Source organism: Beta vulgaris, chromosome 9 (assembly GCF_026745355.1).
Source record: "Beta vulgaris subsp. vulgaris cultivar EL10 chromosome 9, EL10.2, whole genome shotgun sequence".
NCBI lineage: Eukaryota > Viridiplantae > Streptophyta > Magnoliopsida > Caryophyllales > Amaranthaceae > Beta > Beta vulgaris.
Genome location: NC_079210.1, coordinates 38,903,648 through 38,924,460, shown reverse-complemented (window position 1 = coordinate 38,924,460; position 20,813 = coordinate 38,903,648). Strand labels below are relative to the sequence as shown.

General features: G+C 36.9%; 2 protein-coding genes across 4 annotated transcripts; one reads left to right on the top strand and one right to left on the bottom strand.

Annotated features, from left to right (window-relative positions):
- Window positions 1–356: 356 nt before the first annotated feature.
- On the bottom strand, window positions 357–15,617 carry LOC104903728 (uncharacterized). 3 transcript variants are annotated; one of them, XM_010691836.4, is made up of 15 exons: window positions 14,763–15,614; window positions 14,524–14,579; window positions 13,816–13,874; window positions 13,550–13,615; window positions 13,099–13,182; window positions 12,485–12,592; window positions 11,693–11,755; window positions 9,813–9,893; window positions 9,010–9,075; window positions 7,389–7,544; window positions 5,667–5,741; window positions 3,915–3,953; window positions 1,625–1,707; window positions 1,230–1,302; window positions 357–801 (listed from the first exon to the last, which is right to left on the bottom strand). In XM_010691836.4, the coding sequence occupies exons 1-15, from the start codon at window positions 15,404–15,406 to the stop codon at window positions 628–630; spliced, it is 1,827 nt and encodes a 608-aa protein (XP_010690138.2). In that variant the 5' UTR covers window positions 15,407–15,614; the 3' UTR covers window positions 357–627. The 3 variants fall into 3 exon arrangements, with proteins under 3 accessions (XP_010690138.2, XP_048492021.1, XP_010690139.2); XM_048636064.2 differs by lacking the exon at window positions 5,667–5,741 and having other exon boundaries at window positions 14,763–15,617; XM_010691837.4 differs by lacking the exon at window positions 11,693–11,755 and having other exon boundaries at window positions 14,763–15,616.
- A 2,359-nt stretch (window positions 15,618–17,976) lies between these two features.
- On the top strand, window positions 17,977–18,951 carry LOC125493656 (uncharacterized). Its single transcript, XM_048637136.1, has 2 exons — window positions 17,977–18,309; window positions 18,352–18,951. Exons 1-2 carry the CDS (start codon window positions 17,977–17,979, stop codon window positions 18,949–18,951), a joined length of 933 nt encoding a protein of 310 aa, XP_048493093.1.
- The last annotated feature ends 1,862 nt before the right edge of the window (window positions 18,952–20,813 follow it).

Below are 20,813 nucleotides of genomic sequence, written 5' to 3'. Positions count from 1 at the left end.
GCCAATCTTCAATGTTTGGAACATTACCAAGAAATTTTAGTTTTCTGTCTGGATCTTGAACTAGCATTAGTGTAAACTACAAATCCTTCCTTAAGACCTTGTTTCTCCCCGTCTGGTTTCAAGCAAGCTTTTGTAGCTTTACATGTTTTGCTCGTTAAAAATATTGTTTATACTATCCGAAGATGGAAGGTTGCCACCGAAATTTGGTCAACACAACAATCTTTATGTACTACATCACCTTATCTGATTTACTACCAAAAATATGAGTTTAGATTGTTTTGTTGACCTCAAATCAACTACACGTTCCTCTTCATTCAATAAAGAAGGTTGAAAAAGGTGCTATGCCAATAGCAAGATGAAAACAGACAACAGTGCATATTCACATAGCAACATCACCGGAAAAAAATTTGTAGGCACATTTCAAGCATATGCTAGTTCAATACAAGAACCTCTTTCTAGCGGCTTCACCTTTGAATATATGCAAGTACATGCATACATCATACATGTGATAACACATCTACTTTATATTTACATTTGTTCAAATTGTTACATTACAGAATACATAGACAAAGTTACACATGCATAAGAGATGAAACAAAAATAAAGGAAGCCTAAAGAAAGGAGGTTTCATTTTCTCATTTTTTGAAGACTATCAATAACTTCTTTCAAGTTTTCGCATCCCACTACCTGTAATCCCTGAAACCTGAGACCTACAAGAGCTTTTTCGGCCAATTTTGGAACAATGCACGTCTTATATCCAAGTTTGGCCAAAGTAGTAACCCTTTTATCAATTCTAGGAACCTGCAAGGTAGTTTCAGATCAAAATATAAGAAACAGCAGCATGCAAAGAAGGGCTGTAAATAAGCAGCAGACAAATGTTATGGAGCATTACATACAGGCTTATAAAATGCAGTCATCCTACAGACTCAAATTAATGTTGAGAGAAGTTCACTCCAAATCCCATGTATAGATTTATATATGTGAAACAGGAGTGGAAACCCCACTTTAGGTAAAGTTATAAAAATGCCCCTACAGACTTATGTTTCTAACATTTAGATAGCTATCAATTCTCATTTTGAAAGGAATATTGGAAGGTAAATGAGCTTACTGACATAGCAATTGACATGCAGTAGTAGTGTTCTCAAAAAATTAAATTGCACAGGGAAGAAATACTACTACAAATTCGACAAAGAGCTCACTCTATGATGTATCACGTAGTATATACTTACCGTTCGAAGCTCACCACCAAGGCCAATTTCTCCAATAAATGCTGCATGATTTGGGATAGGTACCTCCAAGAAACTAAAGATGGCAAATGCAAATTGGTTATTTTCAATATGATAGAAGAACTCACAAAGAGTAACTAAACATGTGATGAAGTAATTGGTTATTTTCAATATGATGGCAAAAGCATATAAGCAATGTCTTCAGAAAGGATTTAACAAACTGGGCAACACAAGTCACTAAAAGTAGTAGAAAACCATGTGTATAAATGACTCAAATTGGATGAAGTATGAAATCAAGGGATCAGTACACTATTGCTATATCAAACATTAAAACATGATGTTTTCTCAATGTCCGAAAAATGGTGGGACATATAAGCAAGCAAAAATATTCAACATACCTGCTGCATATTGCTGCCGCCACAGCAAGATCTCCTGAAGTTTCGGTGAGAGATAGTCCACTAACAACATTCAGAAAAACACTCTACAGAAAAAATTAATGTTAGCATTTATCACAAGTGATAATATTTCAACAGACTACCCATTGCAATTAACTTACAATAGTTTACAAATATGAATAATGAGGCAATTTAATCAAACACATCCCTAGCTTGCCGATGAGTTCCATGTTCAACATCAACAGGAAATCAGTTATACAGTACATTCATCATCAGGTATAAAGAGCTACAAGATTAACAAGTTGGTATTTCAATCGAAGATGATGCCTTGTAATTATCTAGACATAATCATAATTAAAACACCGAATCATGTGCATATTTACATTGGTATGCCATGGGCAACCATGTATGACAGACTATTATTATAAAAAGCACAACTCATAAGTATATTTTAGTAAGAGCAGACTGCTGTCTGACACACTTATGACTTCAAGACTAGCTGCTCAATTGACCTGTACGCATTAATGCCATATTTTCTGCTTGGGGAAGCCAAGAAGCCCCATTGTCTTTGCATGAAAGACATTTCTATGGTAGTCATAAGAAATCTAATGGTTTTGAATGATTATGAGCCCACATTCTTAAATTTCAAATCATTATGGACCGAGAATTCCCATGGTCATATATCATGCACCATAGAATCTTCATTTCATGAATAAAAATATATAAAAATGCATATTATTTCAGAGCAAAGAGCCAACGACAGTCAACAGACAGATGCACATTTGCTATTATCGGTTATCGCAGCTTATTTGACTACTGGAGATGATTAGGGGTGAAAAGAAAAGGAAAATAGTGTTTCAGTTGTTTGCTTTGATACTTTGAATGGAACTAATAGGTTGTCTTTTGTTTTATGAGAATAATTATAGAGGAAGCATATATAGGTAATTTATATCATTATCGTTTCTAGTCAAGAGCTGGAAGACAAGGAAGTGGCAATAATTTTCTAATGAAATTGTTTGGGTGACTCTGTTTGCTACCATATCCCTAACTAACCAAAACAGGGAGAAGTTGCTTTTCTCCTTCCATTCTTTTGCACCCACTTCCATCTACCAAGCAAGAGGCTAGAGCTATTTAAAGAATAAAATTCGTGAGATCAGTTCAATGGAGAGAGCAAAATTGAACTTGAGATCTTCATCCCCTTTTGTCTATTATGAACTGTCAGTCTGTCACAGCAATCAAGGGAACTTCTAGGTAGTACTCACAAAAAGTTAACTGTTCTTTAATCAGTAAACTGTAGTCAGTGAAAAGTTATGTGGATGGGCCCTTGATTTAACCCAAAGTACGCAAGTTGATATACTCGACACACCAACATAGAGGTAAAACTAATACCCTTTTATGAACAAAAGCGAGTCTCATATCACTAGCTGATCATAGGAATGTGGCCTCTCATTTTAGGGAGCGAGAGGGTAAGGGGGAGAGGGAGGGTGGCCCTTTGGAAAACAAGATCTATTGCAACCAAAACAAACAAATCATATTTTAAGGAACAAGGTGTTCTTGAAACTCTATGGAACCACTGACTAGATCCAGCTGCAATTCTTTCAATACATAAGAGGATAAGTTATTCTCCTTAGTCATTGATATTGCCTCTAGAGGCTCAACAATATCATGTAAAATATTACTGTCTCACTATTGTTAAAAAAGATCGATCTAATCTAACCTATCTCAAGAGGGAACTTTTAAAGACCTTAGACAGTGATAAGCAGCTTCTATCGTAATTAAATTCTGTAACTAAAAATAATTAGAATTTCAAAAAGACTAAAACTATATTTATATTGTCAAGGATATGAGGAAGACTGAGTTTATTTGCCAGTAAACTACCTAAAAAAGAAAACATTTCAAAAATTTATAATCTTTTTACTTCCTAAAAGAGCTGGAAAGAAGAATCACATATCATGCGCTGAAAACTCTCTTATTCTTTAATCTTAACATGTTGCATTGCACAGGTTTGAAAGCTAGTTAATTCATAATTGAGGATTTCATGGCAGTGGTATAGATCCTGCAGCAGGTAAGATTAGGGTCGTCAAAGTTGTATGCAGCCTAAACTCTAACAAGATCAAGAAATGCTCCCAAAAAGACCCACAAAGAATCAGCAAGTATCAAAATAAATTTTGAAAAGTTGAAGGGACAGAATGACAGAAAATGAGACCAATAAAACTTCATGCAGAAATAATACACGAACGACTGTATGATTTTTGAAACTACAAGGAAAAGGGGTTGAAGCATGATTACGTACGTAATCTTGCATTTTCAGTCCAGCTTGCTTCTTAAGAACCTGCAAGGAAATGATGAAAGCATCCGTAGGTCAACACAAGTACTCAATAAGAAATTAACATTTCATTCAACTACCTAATGATTGGAAAAATGTCATTATGTGTGGTACACTCAACTTTATACATACACACACAACTAAAGGAAAAAAAAAGGATGCTACACTAGATGCCTGTTTGGCTACTTCAACTGAGCCCCTTGAAGGCCCATTCTTGCTAAGTCACTTCAACAATTATTTTAATGTGGTTTCCTATTAAAAATCAACTAAAAGCTTTCTTTGTGCGGTTATATAAAGCCAAAATGATGCTATCGTTGCTTATATTACAACACTAAACACCGAAAGAAGATCAGTATTCACCTAATAAACATTCAGTTCTTTAAATAAGTAACACTAAAAGGAATTTGAGATCTGACCACAAAGTAGTAAAAATTGTTCTTCATGCTTTACTCAGTTCATTATATAGTTCTCTCTTAATTGGATGATTCACCTATCCATTTCTTAACGAATATGTCATCTGTTAAAGAAGTTCCCAGGGTAATGCTTTCAGAAATCCCAAGTAAAGATAACAAATCTAGTAATCTAGAAGTCCAGGATACAAATTGAACTTTTCAGGAACATGACAGAAAACTTTCTCATCAAAGTTGGTAACGGCTACCAACAAAAAAAACTCGGGGTGATTTCAACACTTATTGCAAAAAAAAAATTATGGCCCTAAGTCTATCAGGTGCATTGGTCTTTGATCAATTGTTAAGTCTATCAGGTGCATTGGTCTTTGATCAATTGTTCACATCACTGACAACTCCCAAAGAATATCAACTAACATCCTAATATAGCCTTTCTAATATTTGAATAGAACAAATAGTCAGGCATGCTTGGATGGTGGATCAGGGAATTAAAACTCTCCCGTTCCGTTACAGAACGGCCGTTCTGTAACGGATTTTGGATTTGCCGTTCCGCGAAATCCCGTTACGGAACGCCATAATAAAATTCACGTACTTCTCGCCGCGTTGTCCGTTCCGTAACGCGAACTCGCCGCGTTAGAACGTTTTTATTCTCGTTACATCCGTTCTTTTCAAACATTGGCCAAATTTTTTTTATGATTTAATTATATAGTTGAGGAAACATGATATTCTATTAGATTTGATTATATTATGTTGTAATAATGCTTCATAAACTAAAAAAATGCAAATAAGGTTAAAACATATTAATGTGAATTTTTTAAAAAAAATCACACCGCGTCGGCCGTGAAACGTTCTACTTAGCCGTTACAAGCCGTTCCCGCGACAACGCGACCGTTCCCGCGAAAGCGACCGCGACCGCATTTTTTTTCCTTGTGGTGGATGGAGGTTGTAATAGATGAGATGAAGTACTGATTGATAAGGGGGAACCATTACCCTCATTTTGGGATAGCACCATCTCCCTAGGGTACTGTATACTAGTACCTCCAGAATAAGGGTAACAGTTTCCCCTTCTATCTACATTATCTTTTCTACCACCACCTACATTCATCTTTGTTTTAAACCACTTCCCTAATCCAAGCATACCTTTTATCGTACCCAACACATCACTGATATCAATTACAAAGCAATCGTGAATTACTTTAACTTAGAAAAAATGAATAGCTAAGAAGCAGACATGTATTGCAACTGCAAATGAAGAATATCATTGCTGTGAACAGATTTATACGCTAAAGAAGCTCCCAACCAACAGACATACCGAAATAATCATTTCAGCTCTGCTTGCCACAACTCCATTATAATGCTTGCCAACAGAGTCAGCTACACATAATGCCTATAAGTAAAAAATAGAATGAGAATGCTGCAAAATCAAGACATAGATAGAGTCAGCTGCCGGAGGATAAGATAATCCAGTTGCTAATTAGACTCTACTTAACAGCAACTATATTTTCACGCTATTAACTTCTCATTGGGAAAAATACACAACAATTTCACATTCAGCGCTTCTGTTATATTGCTTTTCCTAAAAGAGACTAATGACAATAAAGTAACTGCTATAGTACGAGATAACTCTTAAAGAAGGCTCAATGATGGTCAACTATACTGTGTAGGGCATAAACAGATTAGTTGTATCATTATATCCTCCATTATTACCCTATAAGCCATTAAATTGATGGGTTATTGATAGCAGCTTATCAAATGAAAAGGCAGGGCTGATTCTCATAAGATTATTTTTCCTGTATTGACAGCTTAGCATTTAGCAAATGGCGCTAGATTAAGAGTTAGAGGTGCTAAAATGTATGCTTGTGTTATGAGTCTACTAGATGTACGTGTTCAACAATCACCTTTATACTTCACCTCAAATCAATGATGAATTCCCAAGTTTCACCTTATAAAACATAATTTAGATAATCGTTGCTTCCAAATTTTCCCATGCACATGTCATTTTTCATGATTTTAACCTAGGTTGCACATAGACGGATACGGGTACGGGTTCGGATACGCATACGGGGACGGAAAACGGTAAGATTTTGAAATTTTAGGAATGGGTACGCGTACCCATACATGATACGTATTGTATCGGGCACGAGTATGGGTACGAGTACGTGACCTAGAAGAAATACCCGTGCTACATAGGTTTTAACCATGGTTTGTAAATATGATTTTGGTCACGGTCGTAGAAACGGTTGCGGTTTCGTGGGAACAAAACGGTACGGAACGGATATGTTCGACACGAACCGCATACGGTTTGTCATGCAGTTATTTGCACTATATATAAAAATTAAATTATATAGCATTATTTTTTCCCCTTAAAAACATCATAGATCTCATAGTTGCTATTCGCTTGTCTCTTCTTCTCTTTATCTATATCATTGTATCTCGATTTATATCATCATTGGAGGAGATGTAGGGAGCAGCAGGAATCTCTGGAAAAACAATTCCGAAAAAGTAGCGATTGATATGGGAAGTACAGGAAATGCAGATGAAGTTGTCTAGTCACGGTTGGTTCGGCCGAAATTTCAGCTTAATTAAATCCATCGGTTTGAAACGGTCATATGTGGTTCACCAAAGTTGAAACCATCCGAATACAAGCGAACTGAATTGATTCCGCCGTATTACCGGACCACAGTTTTAACCAAATAGTAAAATAATTTCTTCAAATAATTCCTATGTATATACCTGGACTCCTGGACATCTCAAGATCTAGAATGTGCAACAGTCAAGAAGTTCATGAAATTTGCAAAAATCGATAATTCGTTGCAGAAAACCATAATGCAATTTTTAATCAAGTAGGTTTGACTTTTGAGGATTCCTTCAAATCGAAGGCACTCCAGCGCACCCCATTTCTGAGTTTGGGTTACAGTATTAGTGCTCATTGTTGGGGGTTTAGTGGTTTACAACAGCTTAAGGGGTTTTACAACCCTGCTGGACAATTAGAAGACGGCTTAAGGGGATAATAATTCTAGACCATGACATTTACCTGAACTTCAACAAGAAAAGTTCGAGAGCCATCAATAATTACAGCAACAGCAAGTCCGGCTAAATGCTCTGAGTTTGAATGCTCCTCGCTCAAGAACATTGCACTAGGATTTACAACAGCTTGCAGCCCAGACTCTAACATTTCAAATACTCCCAACTGCAACAAAAGTTTATATTAGCAAAAATTGAATTATAATAAAGTAATCAACCCTAAAAGCTTCAGCAATGGTGGGAAAGCCCATAATTTCTCTCTTTCCCTCCTTCCTCATCTCATTTCCCATTCCTCCACCTTTCTTTGCTTTAATTAATTTTCTACCCTCCCTAATTCATTTATTGCTCCCCACAACGCTAGGCTTGCCCAAAAGTTTCTCTCTCCTACTTGTATGCCACGCCTCATTTCCTCTCCTACCCAAATATTAAAAAATTGAATCTGTCTTGAGTCCCTTGCTACATGTCTTCCCCTTGTTTCTTCCCCCATTTTGAAAGGTGCCTAGAAACTAGAACATGCCAAACTAGTGGGTATTGGGGAATGTGGAGCATCACACAATGGTGAGCAAGCTCATAATAAAAAGAGATAAAATCTTGGTTGCCCACCATTGTTGAAGTTCTTGTAGTTCAAAGAAGGAGTGGGAATCTCAATTATATAAAGGAAGAGGGAAAGATTTGGTGTCCACCCTAAATTACAAATATACCCTCAAATAGAGAACTGCTAAACTCATGTTTACCAATTTTTACAAAATGAAAAAAAGGCCAAATTATACGACAATTCTATTAAGTCTCAATGCAGTTTCTTAACTTCATTAACTTCCTTAGATGTAATTATGCAATTTAAATTTCTATTTGCTTTCACATGCATATAAGACTAGTAATAATCTAAGTCAACTAAAAGGAGACAAACAGTACACATGAGATTCTATAGGGCATTTCTAAAAGTTTGGTGCATGAAGGTCAACAAGACAACAAAATATTTGGTACTTCCTCCTCCTATTCTTAATCAATACATAAGGAAATGACACCAAGGTTAAGGAGAAAAAAAATGTAAGAGAAAATAGTGAATATATGGCCAAAATTTAGAGGAAAAATAGTAAATGATATCTATCTATTTATAAAGGAGTATACTTAATTCCCTGCAGTGAATTGCACAGTCTAATTTACAAGATCCTAGACAGACAACTGCACCATTATAATAATGATTCTATTAGAAATGAGAGTTGACACTATTTACAGGGACGCACTTCTTCCATGTTCCCTGACCAAAATGAATAAAAACAGAAAAGAGAGTATGGGAAGTGGAAATACTCCATCAATCGCAGCGAAGGATTAAAAACCAATGTTAGTGGATTAAATACTTATCAAGACAAACTATTCCACACCACATGCTCAATTTAAAGGATCACGATCTAGATTTCATACCGGAAGAGCTTAAGGAGGCTCTAAACATAAGATTGTCAACCGCAAAAGTTTTGGACGAGAAAAAAAGAAAGCAAGTAAACAAGTACGAACAACAAATCAACAAAAGCCAATGAGATATAATCCAAGAACTAGGCAAAAGCCTAAATTTCCAGCAATCTAATTCGAGAATAAATAATCCTCATGTAGCGCAAAAATGAATGACATAATACCTCATCAGTAGACCCAAAGCGGTTTTTCACAGAACGAAGTAAGCGATGTGTCGAATGCTTTTCTCCCTGAAACTCAAGCAGAAAACCATGTTACTAGATGCACGAAAATAAGCAATCCTATAATTGTTGTCACATTCAGGAAGGAAACGGCGTAAGGCAGACCTTTTAATATTTTCCCGCAACATTTAATGATTTAGTATCCACAAATTCAAATTTAAACCATCTACCTTAAGCCAATTTAGTTCATTGACCATAAGTTACGAGGCAATTTGAAATCAAAAACACTTTTCGACTATTAAGAACATTTTCTGGACAATCAAATTTGAATTTTTCTGGAAAAAGTATAGGACAGTGCTGAATGTGTAAGGTTGTAATATACAGTCTAAATGTCTAATATAAATTTGAATATTAATTTACATTGAAAATAAAAAGACAGACGTCAAATAATGGATGGAAACTTTCCAAGCATGTTCCGCATCCTTACCAAGCCTAGAACAACATATATCATGTACAATCGACCTCCACAATCACAGATCAGTGTCAAACAGGTGTTCAAGGTCATTAACATGTTCTGTAACTATGCAAATGGAGTACACCATGAAACAAGTGGTGCAGCAACTTGGGTGTTCCTTAGTACGCACATGCAATGCACCTATCATGAATTAGGATGTGGATACATTTCATTCTCCCCTTTCTTAAGGATTGGTAACAAGTCATTGGCAGTGAAAAAAACATAAGCAATGACAAAGATGAAAGTACCAATAAGTTTCAATTTGAAACTCAATTAAACAAGAGAAAGTTACCTCCATATATAGAACTGAATCTACAATGTGCTCCAAGACACGGGGTCCTGCAATATCTCCACATTTGGTCACGTGTCCAATCTGTCATTAACGGAAATGTTTTTTATGCAAGAGAATATACAGAATTTAACAGGAGGATAAGCCCACTCCAAACTAGCCAAGATAAGAGGCAGGTGCAGGTCAAACCTGGCCTGCATATTTGTAGGCCAAGTTGATTAGGTGTCTAACAATTCACACCACAGACAGCCATAATGTAGAGTCCTAAAGGCTTGATACTTGACCGTGCAGCCCACTCTTGTTTTGTTGCAAGCTTGATGTTGGACGGGGCTTGTGTCCAGTAATGGGCATAAGATAGACTTTTAGAAGTGAGAAAAGATACTATTGCAGTCTTGCCTCTCAGTGACAACTGACAAGAGTATGAATCTGATGGGTCGATCAGGGATTGGGCACACTGAGTGAGAAACTAGGGACCACAAGCCGGGAGGAAGTATTGTAGGTTGTCCTACCATCTCTCTCTCTTACTTTTACCCTCTTTCTCTCCACCTTCTTTCACATTTTTCTTACTGTTACTATCCTCTTTATCTTTTATACTTTTTCCTTGGTCCTTGTCCAAAAGCAAATGTTCCAATTAACAAAAAAGGAGGGAGTATAATTTATGTAATGATGCAATTAGTTTATATCGTGTCCGTTATTCGCTTTAACAAGAGAAACAAAAAAATTATTTGCATTATACAATTAATCGAGCGAAAAAAGGTTTAAATTGTGTTTGATGAGAAGAAAGATTTAAATGAGCCTAAAACCAAAGAATTTTTTTTCCAAAATTGGACTGAATTGGGTTGGGACTGGACTTAGGAAAATTTGTTTGTATGGATGTTTAGACTAGATTTCGACTCAAAATTTCTATTATAAATTATTTGGGGTTGATCTTAGCAAAGCCAAATTCAATCCATTTATTTACGCTCCTAGCTATCCCTGACTTTTGGTTAATGCATTAATCCACAAAACAATCTCATTATATCTCCCGATGGAACGAAAAGATTTATACCTTTACAATACCTAGTTCAACAAAAATTTTAGAGAAATTCTATGTGGGGATCTTGTTTTGAAAAATTCTACATGATAGAAAATTGAAAAGAATTTCAATCAAAGACCTTCATAGAAACAAATTACACATTTATAAGTTCAAGTTTCTAGATTCCAACAAGCTTTATAGCAGAGATGTTACTTAAAAGGTTAAAGCTCATTTTGCTTAGCCTTGAGTATATAAAAGGATCTTAAATCAGATAGCAGCAGCAAGTGAACAAAAAATCACATTCGCTATAGATTAATGACAAGCTCAGTTCAAATGAAACAGGAATTTTTAAAATAACAAAAATTCGAAGATATTTTACAAGAAAATCATCCAGCAAAAAAAGGAGCAAGATCCACCCAAAATAATGAAATAGAGAAAAATGCAAAACTTCACATGACTAAATCTAAAAGTGTCATGCGAAGAAGTGCCCTACATAGAGGTTTCACTAGACACGAAATCCTAAGGGGTTATTGTTTCTCTCTCTAGCCAGATTACACATAAGTGGTGAAGATGGCAGCCACAATAAATATACTCCCAGCACCTCCGAAATTTCATAATGGACTCTGATCCAAAACAATAGCTGGACTATCTACCTAATAATACTGACAATGCTAATACCTTCTTCCATGAGTAAGTTGCTGATTTGTAATGCAAGATTAGATGATTACCATTGATACGAAATGTGCACAGTGCACATGAGACGTGAAACCTTAATACAAAAATCATAATTAGATGACTAAACCATTATTTTGTGATCAAAGCAAGAGAATAATACAAAAATCTGCCTGATGTTAGAACCTAAACCCACCAGTAGAACAGGGATGTTTGTCTTTTTCGAAAATCGAAGCAATGCAGCTGTACATTCCTTCAGCTGTCATAAAATAACAAATATAAGAAGCCCAGCACTAACTGCACTCAAAGAAAATCAGATATAATACAACATGATGCAACTCTAGAAACATTTAACACATTTAGCAAATGAAGTGCTGAATATAACTGACTACATCCTTTTCACCGGAGGCACTGAGGCCACAAAGCAGCAAGAGAGGGTTGCAGTTTTTAAATACGGTGGGGATACAGAAAAGTACACACCCCTAAGCAAAAGTGATCAGTTGTGCATTAATGCGTTTGAGATTGAGGCATCAGACACTTTCAGCTAGTTTTACTCCGAAAGATATTTTGAAATTTAAGCACAAAACATTATTACTATAGACTTGAGATAAATGTTGTCTTTAGGTGCAAGGATGGACTACTGCATATACTCCAATTTTAACTTTAAGACACTAAGCTAGAATGTGGCAAAGCCAATGAAAGTGTTTAACAAAAACCTATATTGTTGAGCTGAGTTAACAGTCAGGTAATAAAGAAATTAGAAGACACCTATTAAATTGATTGTGTTATATTATATATTTTTATCATTCAGCCTCTTTTGAAAACATTTATTGGAGAAACTCCAAATCAGCAGGACGGAGAGAGCGAGAACTATGGACCTAGAAACAAATTCTCCTGGGTATTCTTAGCACTTCTTTTGAGGTTTAGGAAGTTTCAAATGCACATTTTTAGTTCAGGCTAACAAAATTCTAGCACAGCCAGATATTACCTGTACCGGTCCTCCAGGACTTCCAGCCACTCCTTTTAGATACACAGTCTGAATGGAATCAATAATCAAAGCACACGGGCAAAAAGGCTGCACCTTTTCCAAAATGTCCTATGTAATGAAGGAAATTCAATCATTTTGAAATTCATAATTAAAATTAGCAAGTTCTAACCGGAAAGCAAATTTAGGAAACAGCCGCATTCACCCCAAAAGACAACAAAAATGAATGAAGTCCATAATATGTTTACGACACCCTTCCTCAGTTTAGAAATAGTTGCACTATTTCATGTTTTCACGCTTGGTGCATGTTTTCAAATATTAATAACTTAAATTATTAATAAATAAAATTATAGAAAGTTGATATTAAAAATATATACATTGAAATGAATCTTACAAGATCCCTTATGACTATGTTTTTTCTAAAATATAAAATCACCAAAGATAATCAAAGTGTAACATGTGAATAGTATACACTATGCAAATGGTGCAACTATTTCTAAACGGAGGAAGTATAAGATAGCAATTAAGGGAGATCGGAAATGTGAAGTAATGTAGGGAGCCGTCCAAAAAAAAGTAATGTAGAGTTTAGCATCAAAGCTGAAGGAAAATTTAATAACCTCAACATCAGTGCCTGAATACAGATACAGGTCCTCTGTGTCAATGTTCAGCCGATCTGCTCTGTTTCCAATTTGCTCAACACTCTAGACAGACAGTGCCAAATATAAGTGCTTGATGAGGCTAGTAGTTTTTTAATCAACAAAAATTTAGAAGGAACAAAAGAGAGAAAGCTTCACCAAGTTGTTTACAATGACATGATGAATCAAATCAAAAGAAAGAAAGGTCCTTAAAACAATAATTAGCTTATATTTTTCATTTTATCTAGTACTGTACTGTAATAATCTCTTTTTCAATTTTAGTTTATTTAGCTTTCAAGAATGTGATATCACGCTGGGAGCCATTGTTCTTGTAGGATATAGAAAGTCTTTCTCTTATTTCAATTTCCCCATTATGCAAACGTAATTGTCTATAGTCTATAGATGACATCAGGCTGCTTTAAGTGACACGAACCTCTTCACCTGAGATATAGACCACAGGAGCTGCTCCATTACAACTTTCCGCTATTAAAGCCGCAAGCTTCATTTAAACATAATTGTCAGTGAAAAGATGAAAAATTGTAACCTACGATGATCGTGACCAACAAAAAATAAAAGTTCATAGTAACCACGAGAAGGAAGTAGGCTATAAACCCCAACCCCCTCTACCCTCTTCTTCCCAAAAAAAAAGAAGAAAGAAGAAACTAGAGTGGCCAAGCCCATTTATTGTTCATATCGTACCTGCAATAACAGGGTGCTCTTGCCGACACCAGGATCACCACCAACCAGAGTCAATGAACCTAGAAAAGTAAGCTTTGTGACTGAAGTGCACTACACTTAACATTGACTTGCAGAAAGAAGAGACAACCCACTCATTTCCATCAAAAACCAAGTGAGATGCAAGAAGGAAAGACAATAAGGAGACAACGTAGAGTCTCATGATAATGACAGAATTGTATGTCCCATATACTAGTGTTGCCAAACAACATTTACTGTGAGAGATTGAATATGCAGAAAGAAAAGAAACGCAACTTTAACACCTTCATGAGGCCAAATAAGAAGACTGATAAGTATTCAAATATCAAACATCTATAGGTCACAATTCCGCATCCAAACATCTACTAAAGCATGAAGAGCCACCTGTGCTCACAAAATGAATAAAAATAGAAATTAACCTTGAAAAAAATGTGCTCATAAATCAAGGGCACAAAATGGGTTTCAATTTTCGCATTTGCACAAAAGATTCTGTTTTGGATTGGTTCTGAAAGACATTGACATTCTTTATCTAAATTGGACCACCTCCTTCTCTATCATGCCTTCGGGTATTAACCTCTTTTCACAACTGATTTCAACCTTAACAAAAGGCTACAAGTAATACCAGCGAACATAAATTGAATGAACCATAAGGACAATCAGCATGTTTAAATAGCAAAATTAATCTCCATTTACCAGGAACGATACCACCACCAAGCACTCTAGCAACTTCAGCTCCGAAAATACCTGACCTACAAAAAATCAGATTAAAAGTAACCACTTTATAATCTTACAAAACACCAACACCAAAGCAATCAATTCACTATTCCATTAAACTTTCTTCCAACAGCTGTGCTACAGTTTCGAAGATGCATAATCATACAAATACAATAGAATTCAAATACAATAAAATTATCAGCCATTTAAAAACTCACAGTTGAATCCTCCAATCCGAATCATTAATGCCGCGATTCACATCAGATAACCTCACTGGACCACTATGCCCTCCTTTCTGCTGAGGCAACCAAGACCGCATTGCGTTCTCCGAAAGCTCAATGCCACTAAGCTTTCTCTTCTCCGAATTCTCCGCCACCGAAAACGGCTCCAATGTCCCAACTTTCTTACAAGATTTACAAATCCCCCACCACTGCCCTTCACTATGCCCACAATCGGAACACACCCAATTCACCTTCCCCTTCTTCCCTTTCCCCAATGAACTCTTCGAAACCGTATTCCGCCGGTCTTCGACCGATTCTTCGACGGAGTTACTTATTTTAGGGTTAGTTCCTGTGGAGCTGAAAACTGACCAACTATTAGGGTTTTTGTCGGAAATGGGTTCTCGAGGTGGGGAATTAGACGGGGTTTGTTTGGCTTGAGAATTGACGACGAGAAGAGGAGATTCAGGGGATTGTTTGAGGTTAATTGAGTGAATGAATTGGGGATTCAGTGGAGGTGAAAAATGGCGGGAAATTTTAGGGTTTTGGTGATGTCGATTGCGAAAGATGGAATAATTAGGGAAATTGAAATGGTGAAGTTGGGAACGAAGTAAGCGGAAAGTTGCCATGTCTGATGCTTGCATGCACGAGAGAGAGAGAGAGAATGGAGGTTTAAGGGTTTTTGCAGTTGGTTGAAACGGAGGAAACGCGCGAAACTGTTTGTATGGGAGGGTTTAGACACATCATTTGAACCCTTTTTTTTTTCTTTTTGGTGATCTACGCTGCCGAAATCAAATTACCATATTAAAAAGGTTTTTTCACATCCGTCAAATTACCAAGTTCATACAAGAATTAGGAGTGGGAAGTAGAGATGGCCAACAGTGCGGACCAATCCAGTCCATCCAACCCAGCCCACCTCGTGGGCCGTGTGGGTCGGGCTCGCAAAAAGCCTGGTCCAGCCCAGCTCGAACCGTGAAATTGGTGGGTGGGCCGTGGGCCAAATTTCTTGAGCCCAACCCACTAAAGCCCGCTACTAAAATCGTCCAGCCCGGACCACGAAACTGGTCCAGCCCAATCCATGAACCAGACCAGCCCAGTCCAAGTTATTATTGAGCCAAATTGTGTATATTTTAATCAAATTGTATATATTTTAATCAAATTGCATATATTATAATTCAATCAAATTTTAAAATAATGAAATTATTCATTAATTTTAATAATTGTATATATTTTTATTCATTTTAAAGATTTTATATAACAATAATGAATAACTTCAATGATTAAATAATTTTGAAAAAAAATATCTCATGCCAGCCCGCTAGCTTGTTCCAGCCCACTAGACCCACGAACCGCCAGAATCGCTTCTCGAACCGTGAAAACCGGTAACAAACCGGTGTGGGCCAAGACTTTTCAGCCTGCGGACCAGCCCACCCAACCCATGAATTTCACGGTCCGGTCCTGGGCCGTGAAATCTCAGCCCAGCCCGCTTTGGCCCACGGTCCGGCCCGCCCAGCCCGCACTAGTGGCCATCACTAGTGGGAAGCATCCTAGTAACATTACTAGTACAATTCATAGTTCACCTTGTTATTTTTTTTGGAACTTTATCAATACTCCTTCAGTTCTTCAACAATTGCAACATTTTCTTTTTATGACTGTGTTACTTGCAACGTTTCTCTTTTTGGTAAACAAGTTGTTGGTCGGCGCGCATCCCCCAAGGTAGCAAAATCTATTGGTTGCCTAATTATTTTAATCATAGATTTCTTGTATTAACTCAATACAATTTGATACAATATAAGCTATTGTCAAGGACATGAACTTTAAAAATTATATTAATAAGTGACATTTTTTTCGATTGAGCCAACTTTCATAGCTATTGTCAATGATGCTTTTGACACAATGTATACATATTAATACAATGTTACAAAAGTACATTGCGTTTTATTCCTCCAAAATATATGCATCACACTACTAATCTCAGAGTAGTGCATCCCTAATCTTGATGCAAGTGGTGCTCTTTACATCAGGTGGCCTTGAAGATGCTTCAGCCAAAAGTCTTGACAAGATTAAACACATTATAATATTCTCGGCGGAAGCTGCACCTATATCCATTGAGCTAGTAAAAAAACTAATATGAACTCGGTGCACACTAATTAGTGTGCACCCGATCCGTATCACGTGAGTTCATGATAGTGTATATTGATATGATATAGTAGTGTATGTTAAAATGATATAGTGTATGTTAAAATGATATAGTGTATATTAAAATGATATAGTGTATGTTACAGTGATATAGTGTATGTTAAAATGATATAGTGTATATTAAAATGATATAGTGTATGTTACAGTGATATATTGTATGTTAAAGTGTGTATGCTAAAATGATATAGTGTATGTTAAAGTGATATAGTGTGTGTTAAAATGATATTGTGTATGTTACAATGATATAGTGTATGTTACAATGATATAGTGTATGTTAACGTGATATAGTGTGTGTTAAAGTGATATAGGGTGTGTTAAAGTGATATAGTGTGTGTCAAAATGATATAGTGTATGTTAAAGTAATATAGTGTATGTTAAAAGTGATATAGTGTAGTTAAAGTGATATAGTGTATGTTAAAGTGATATAACGGGTCACGTGCCTGGACCTGGTCCACACTATTTTTAGTGTGAACCGGGTCCACGCAAGTCGAATTGTTGAGCTAGATGCACTCACTTCTACCTCATAAAATTTTCTCTCTCATAAAATTTCACAAATTTCATCTCCACTATTTTCGGCCACCATGTACAATGCAGGAAACCGCCGCCCTCAAAACGACACACCAGATCTTCTAGAATCTTTCAAACAGTTGAAGGTCATGTTTTACTGGGGAATGATACTTATAACAGTTTTAGTAGGAATTATTGTAATTTTGTTTCTGCATATTGTAAAACGCAATTATAATGCTTAATTATGTAAATTTTCTATTAATATGTTATTAACACATGTGGTTTATTTTTGGACATGATAGTTAAACCAAAAAAAATGCAGCCTTTTTATATATATTTATTGTTCACCTTTCATGTTATTATCATGTTTCGAACCCTTAACCTCTTGAATGGTTAAGGATTCTCGGACCACTATGACTTACATCCCAGTGTGTTTTTCTTTCGGAACTCTATATATTTATGCATTAATTTTCTACTAATACTTTTAAAACATCACATGAACTCAGAAATGGCTAGACTTGCAAACCGAGACTTTGAGATCCTTGAAGCCTTAGGCCAAAGGTATCTAGAATGGAGGGTGGATGCAAAAGCTTACCTAAAGTCACTTAGCCTCTACCACACCATTGTCGAAGGTGGTGCCCCTACCCCTTTGGAGCAAGCGAAAGCATTGGTATATCTCAAACACCATATACATGAAGAAATCAAATCTGAATACATCCTTGTGGAAGATCCCAAAGAGTTATGGGATAACCTAAAGGATAGATTTGAGCATTTGCAAAGAATTATCGCTCCAAGGGCCCAACATGAATGGTCAATACTCAGGTTTCAGGACTTTGCATCAGTACGCGAGTAGAATTTTACAGTACTTTGCATCACCTCACAGCTAAAGCTGTGTGGAGAACTTGTGTCTGAACGAGCCATGATTGAGAAAACCCTCTCCACTATGCATGCCAATAATATTGTTCAACAAGAACAATATCGTGAAAGGCGTTGCCAAAAGTTCTACGACCTAATTGCCATCCTTTTGGTTGCACAACAGAACAACCAAATCGTGCTCTCAATTCATAATCAAAGGGCAGCAGGTACCAGCACAGCAGCAGTTGAAACAAATGCCACTAGAGGTGGCAAGCGCTGGAATAAGCGGGGAGGTAACTCAAACTGGAATGGCCGGTTCAAAAATAGGGGTAATGGAGAAAGAAATGACAATGGAAGTGGCATAGGAAGAGGACACCAAAACTGGCGCCCAAACAGACGACGCGGAGGAAGAAAGTCCCAACAAAGAACACAAGAGAAAAGTTTTAAATGTGGCATTCAAGGGCATTGGGCAAATGAATGCCGCACAGCCAAACATCTTGTAGATCTATATGTGGCCTCTACTAGGGATCAAGGGAGACGTGGCGAAACAAATTTCGTCACTGAAACTACTCCGCTCCCATACCTCGATGTAGCTGATTACCTCATGGAAGATATTTCTAATGTCTAGCCCTCTTATCCCCCCTATATCCACCTATGATGTTGTTTTATCACTTTACTTCATGTACTCTTGTCTTACTTGATGTCTCTTGTATCTTGCATTCCCTTTTTATCATTTCATGTAATGTACCTCTTTCTATGAATAAATTTTTGTGTTAGATATTGACAAATTTATGTTTTAATGAAGATAATGACAAACAAAGGCGCCCAACAGTGCCTGATTGATAGTGCCACTACACATACCATCCTGAGTAACAAGTCATACTTCACTCACCTCAAGCCAAGAAAAGGCAACCTCAACAACATTGCAGGCACTGCAAATATGGTTGAGGGCTCAGGACGGGGATGCACAATGTTACCAAAAGGAACACACGTCATTATAAACAACGCATTGTATTCAGGCAAATGGTTACCATGTGGAAACCATTAACGAAAATGGAAAGGAGTATATGTATCTCACTAAATGTGACGATGGCAAGAAAATAATCCTTGAAAGGATGTCATCATACTCCTCAGGACTGTATTTTACTTATATCAGTCTAGTTGAAACAAATTTGGTGTCCCACCATATGGTAGACAACCAAGCAATATTTACTCTGTGGCACGATCGCTTGGGTCACCTAGGAACAAGCATGATGACGAAAATCGTCCGAAGCTCAAATGGGCATCCGTTGAAAAACATACGGGCCCCACACTCAAATGAGCATAATTGTAAGGCTTGTTCCCTTGGAAATTAATCATAAGACCTTCTAAAAATAAACTTGAAGGTGAAAATCTTGCATTCCTAGAAAGAATCCAAGGAGATATTTGCGGGCCAATACACCCATCATGTGGACCATGTAGATACTTTCTGGTGTTAATAGACGCATCAACACGTTGGTCTCACGTTAGTCTCCTATCAACAAGGAATGTCGCTTTTGCAAAACTGCTAGCGCAAATTACGCATTTAAGGGCTCAATTCCCAGACTATCCTATCAAGAAAATCCAACCTGATAATGCCGGAGAATTCACATCCCGCACTTTTAATGACTATTGTATGTCAATTGGGATAGACGTGGAATATCCAGTAGCCCATGTTCACACACAAAACGGCGGCCTAGCGAAAGCATTCATAAAGCGACTATAATTAGTTGCGAGGCCATTACTCATGAAATCAAAACTCCCATCTTCTACATGGGGACATGCTATACTACATGCTGCGGCTTTACTGAGACTAAGACCGAGCACCAAGCATGATCTATCCCCACTACAGTTAGTGGTTGGAAAGGAACCAAGCCTTGCTCACCTACGAATTTATGGGTGTGCAGTCTACGTTCCCATAGCACCACCACAACGTACTAAGATGGGCCCACAAAGAAGGTTGGGAATCTATGTTGGATTTGAATCACCGTCCATCATAAGATATCTGGAACCGTCGATCAACTGGTGATCTTTTCACCGCTCGGTTCGCCGATTGTCACTTTGATGAGACAATTTTCCCAACCTTAGGGGGAGATAAAGCAGGCCCATGTTGGAATGAAACATCATGGAATGCCAAAAATTTATCATATATTGATCAAAGATCAAATATGTGTGAGCAGGAAGTTCAGAAAATTATACACTTGCAAAACATTGCCAATCAATTGCCAGATGCATTCACTGATTCAAAAGGAGTGATAAAATCACATATACTTGCTGTGAATGCTCCTGCACGGGTTGAATCCCAAGAGAAAAAACGGAAAATTCACTCGTAAATGAATCTATAACATGCAAAAGGCGTGGAAGACCACTCGGAGCCAAAGATTTGAAACCGAGGAAGTCTAGAAGAATAGAAACAAATAATGAGAAAACTAGTGATTCTCCTGAAGTGGAACAATTTTCAAATGACGAAAA

What these genes read in the sequence shown, in the direction of transcription:
- LOC104903728 (XM_010691836.4), bottom strand. Translation starts at nt 15,406, where the DNA reads ATGCAAGCATCAGACATGGCAACTTTCCGCTTACTTCGTTCCCAACTT. An exon ending in ATTCAGGCACTGATGTTGAG is followed by an intron (nt 12,593 to 13,098) that starts GTTATTAAATTT and finishes TTCATTACATAG; the next exon opens with GACATTTTGGAAAAGGTGCA. An exon ending in GACTGAAAATGCAAGATTAC is followed by an intron (nt 1,708 to 3,914) that starts GTACGTAATCAT and finishes TTTTTTCTGTAG; the next exon opens with AGTGTTTTTCTGAATGTTGT.
- LOC125493656 (XM_048637136.1), top strand. Translation starts at nt 17,977, where the DNA reads ATGGCTAGACTTGCAAACCGAGACTTTGAGATCCTTGAAGCCTTAGGC. An exon ending in GGTTTCAGGACTTTGCATCA is followed by an intron (nt 18,310 to 18,351) that starts GTACGCGAGTAG and finishes ATCACCTCACAG; the next exon opens with CTAAAGCTGTGTGGAGAACT.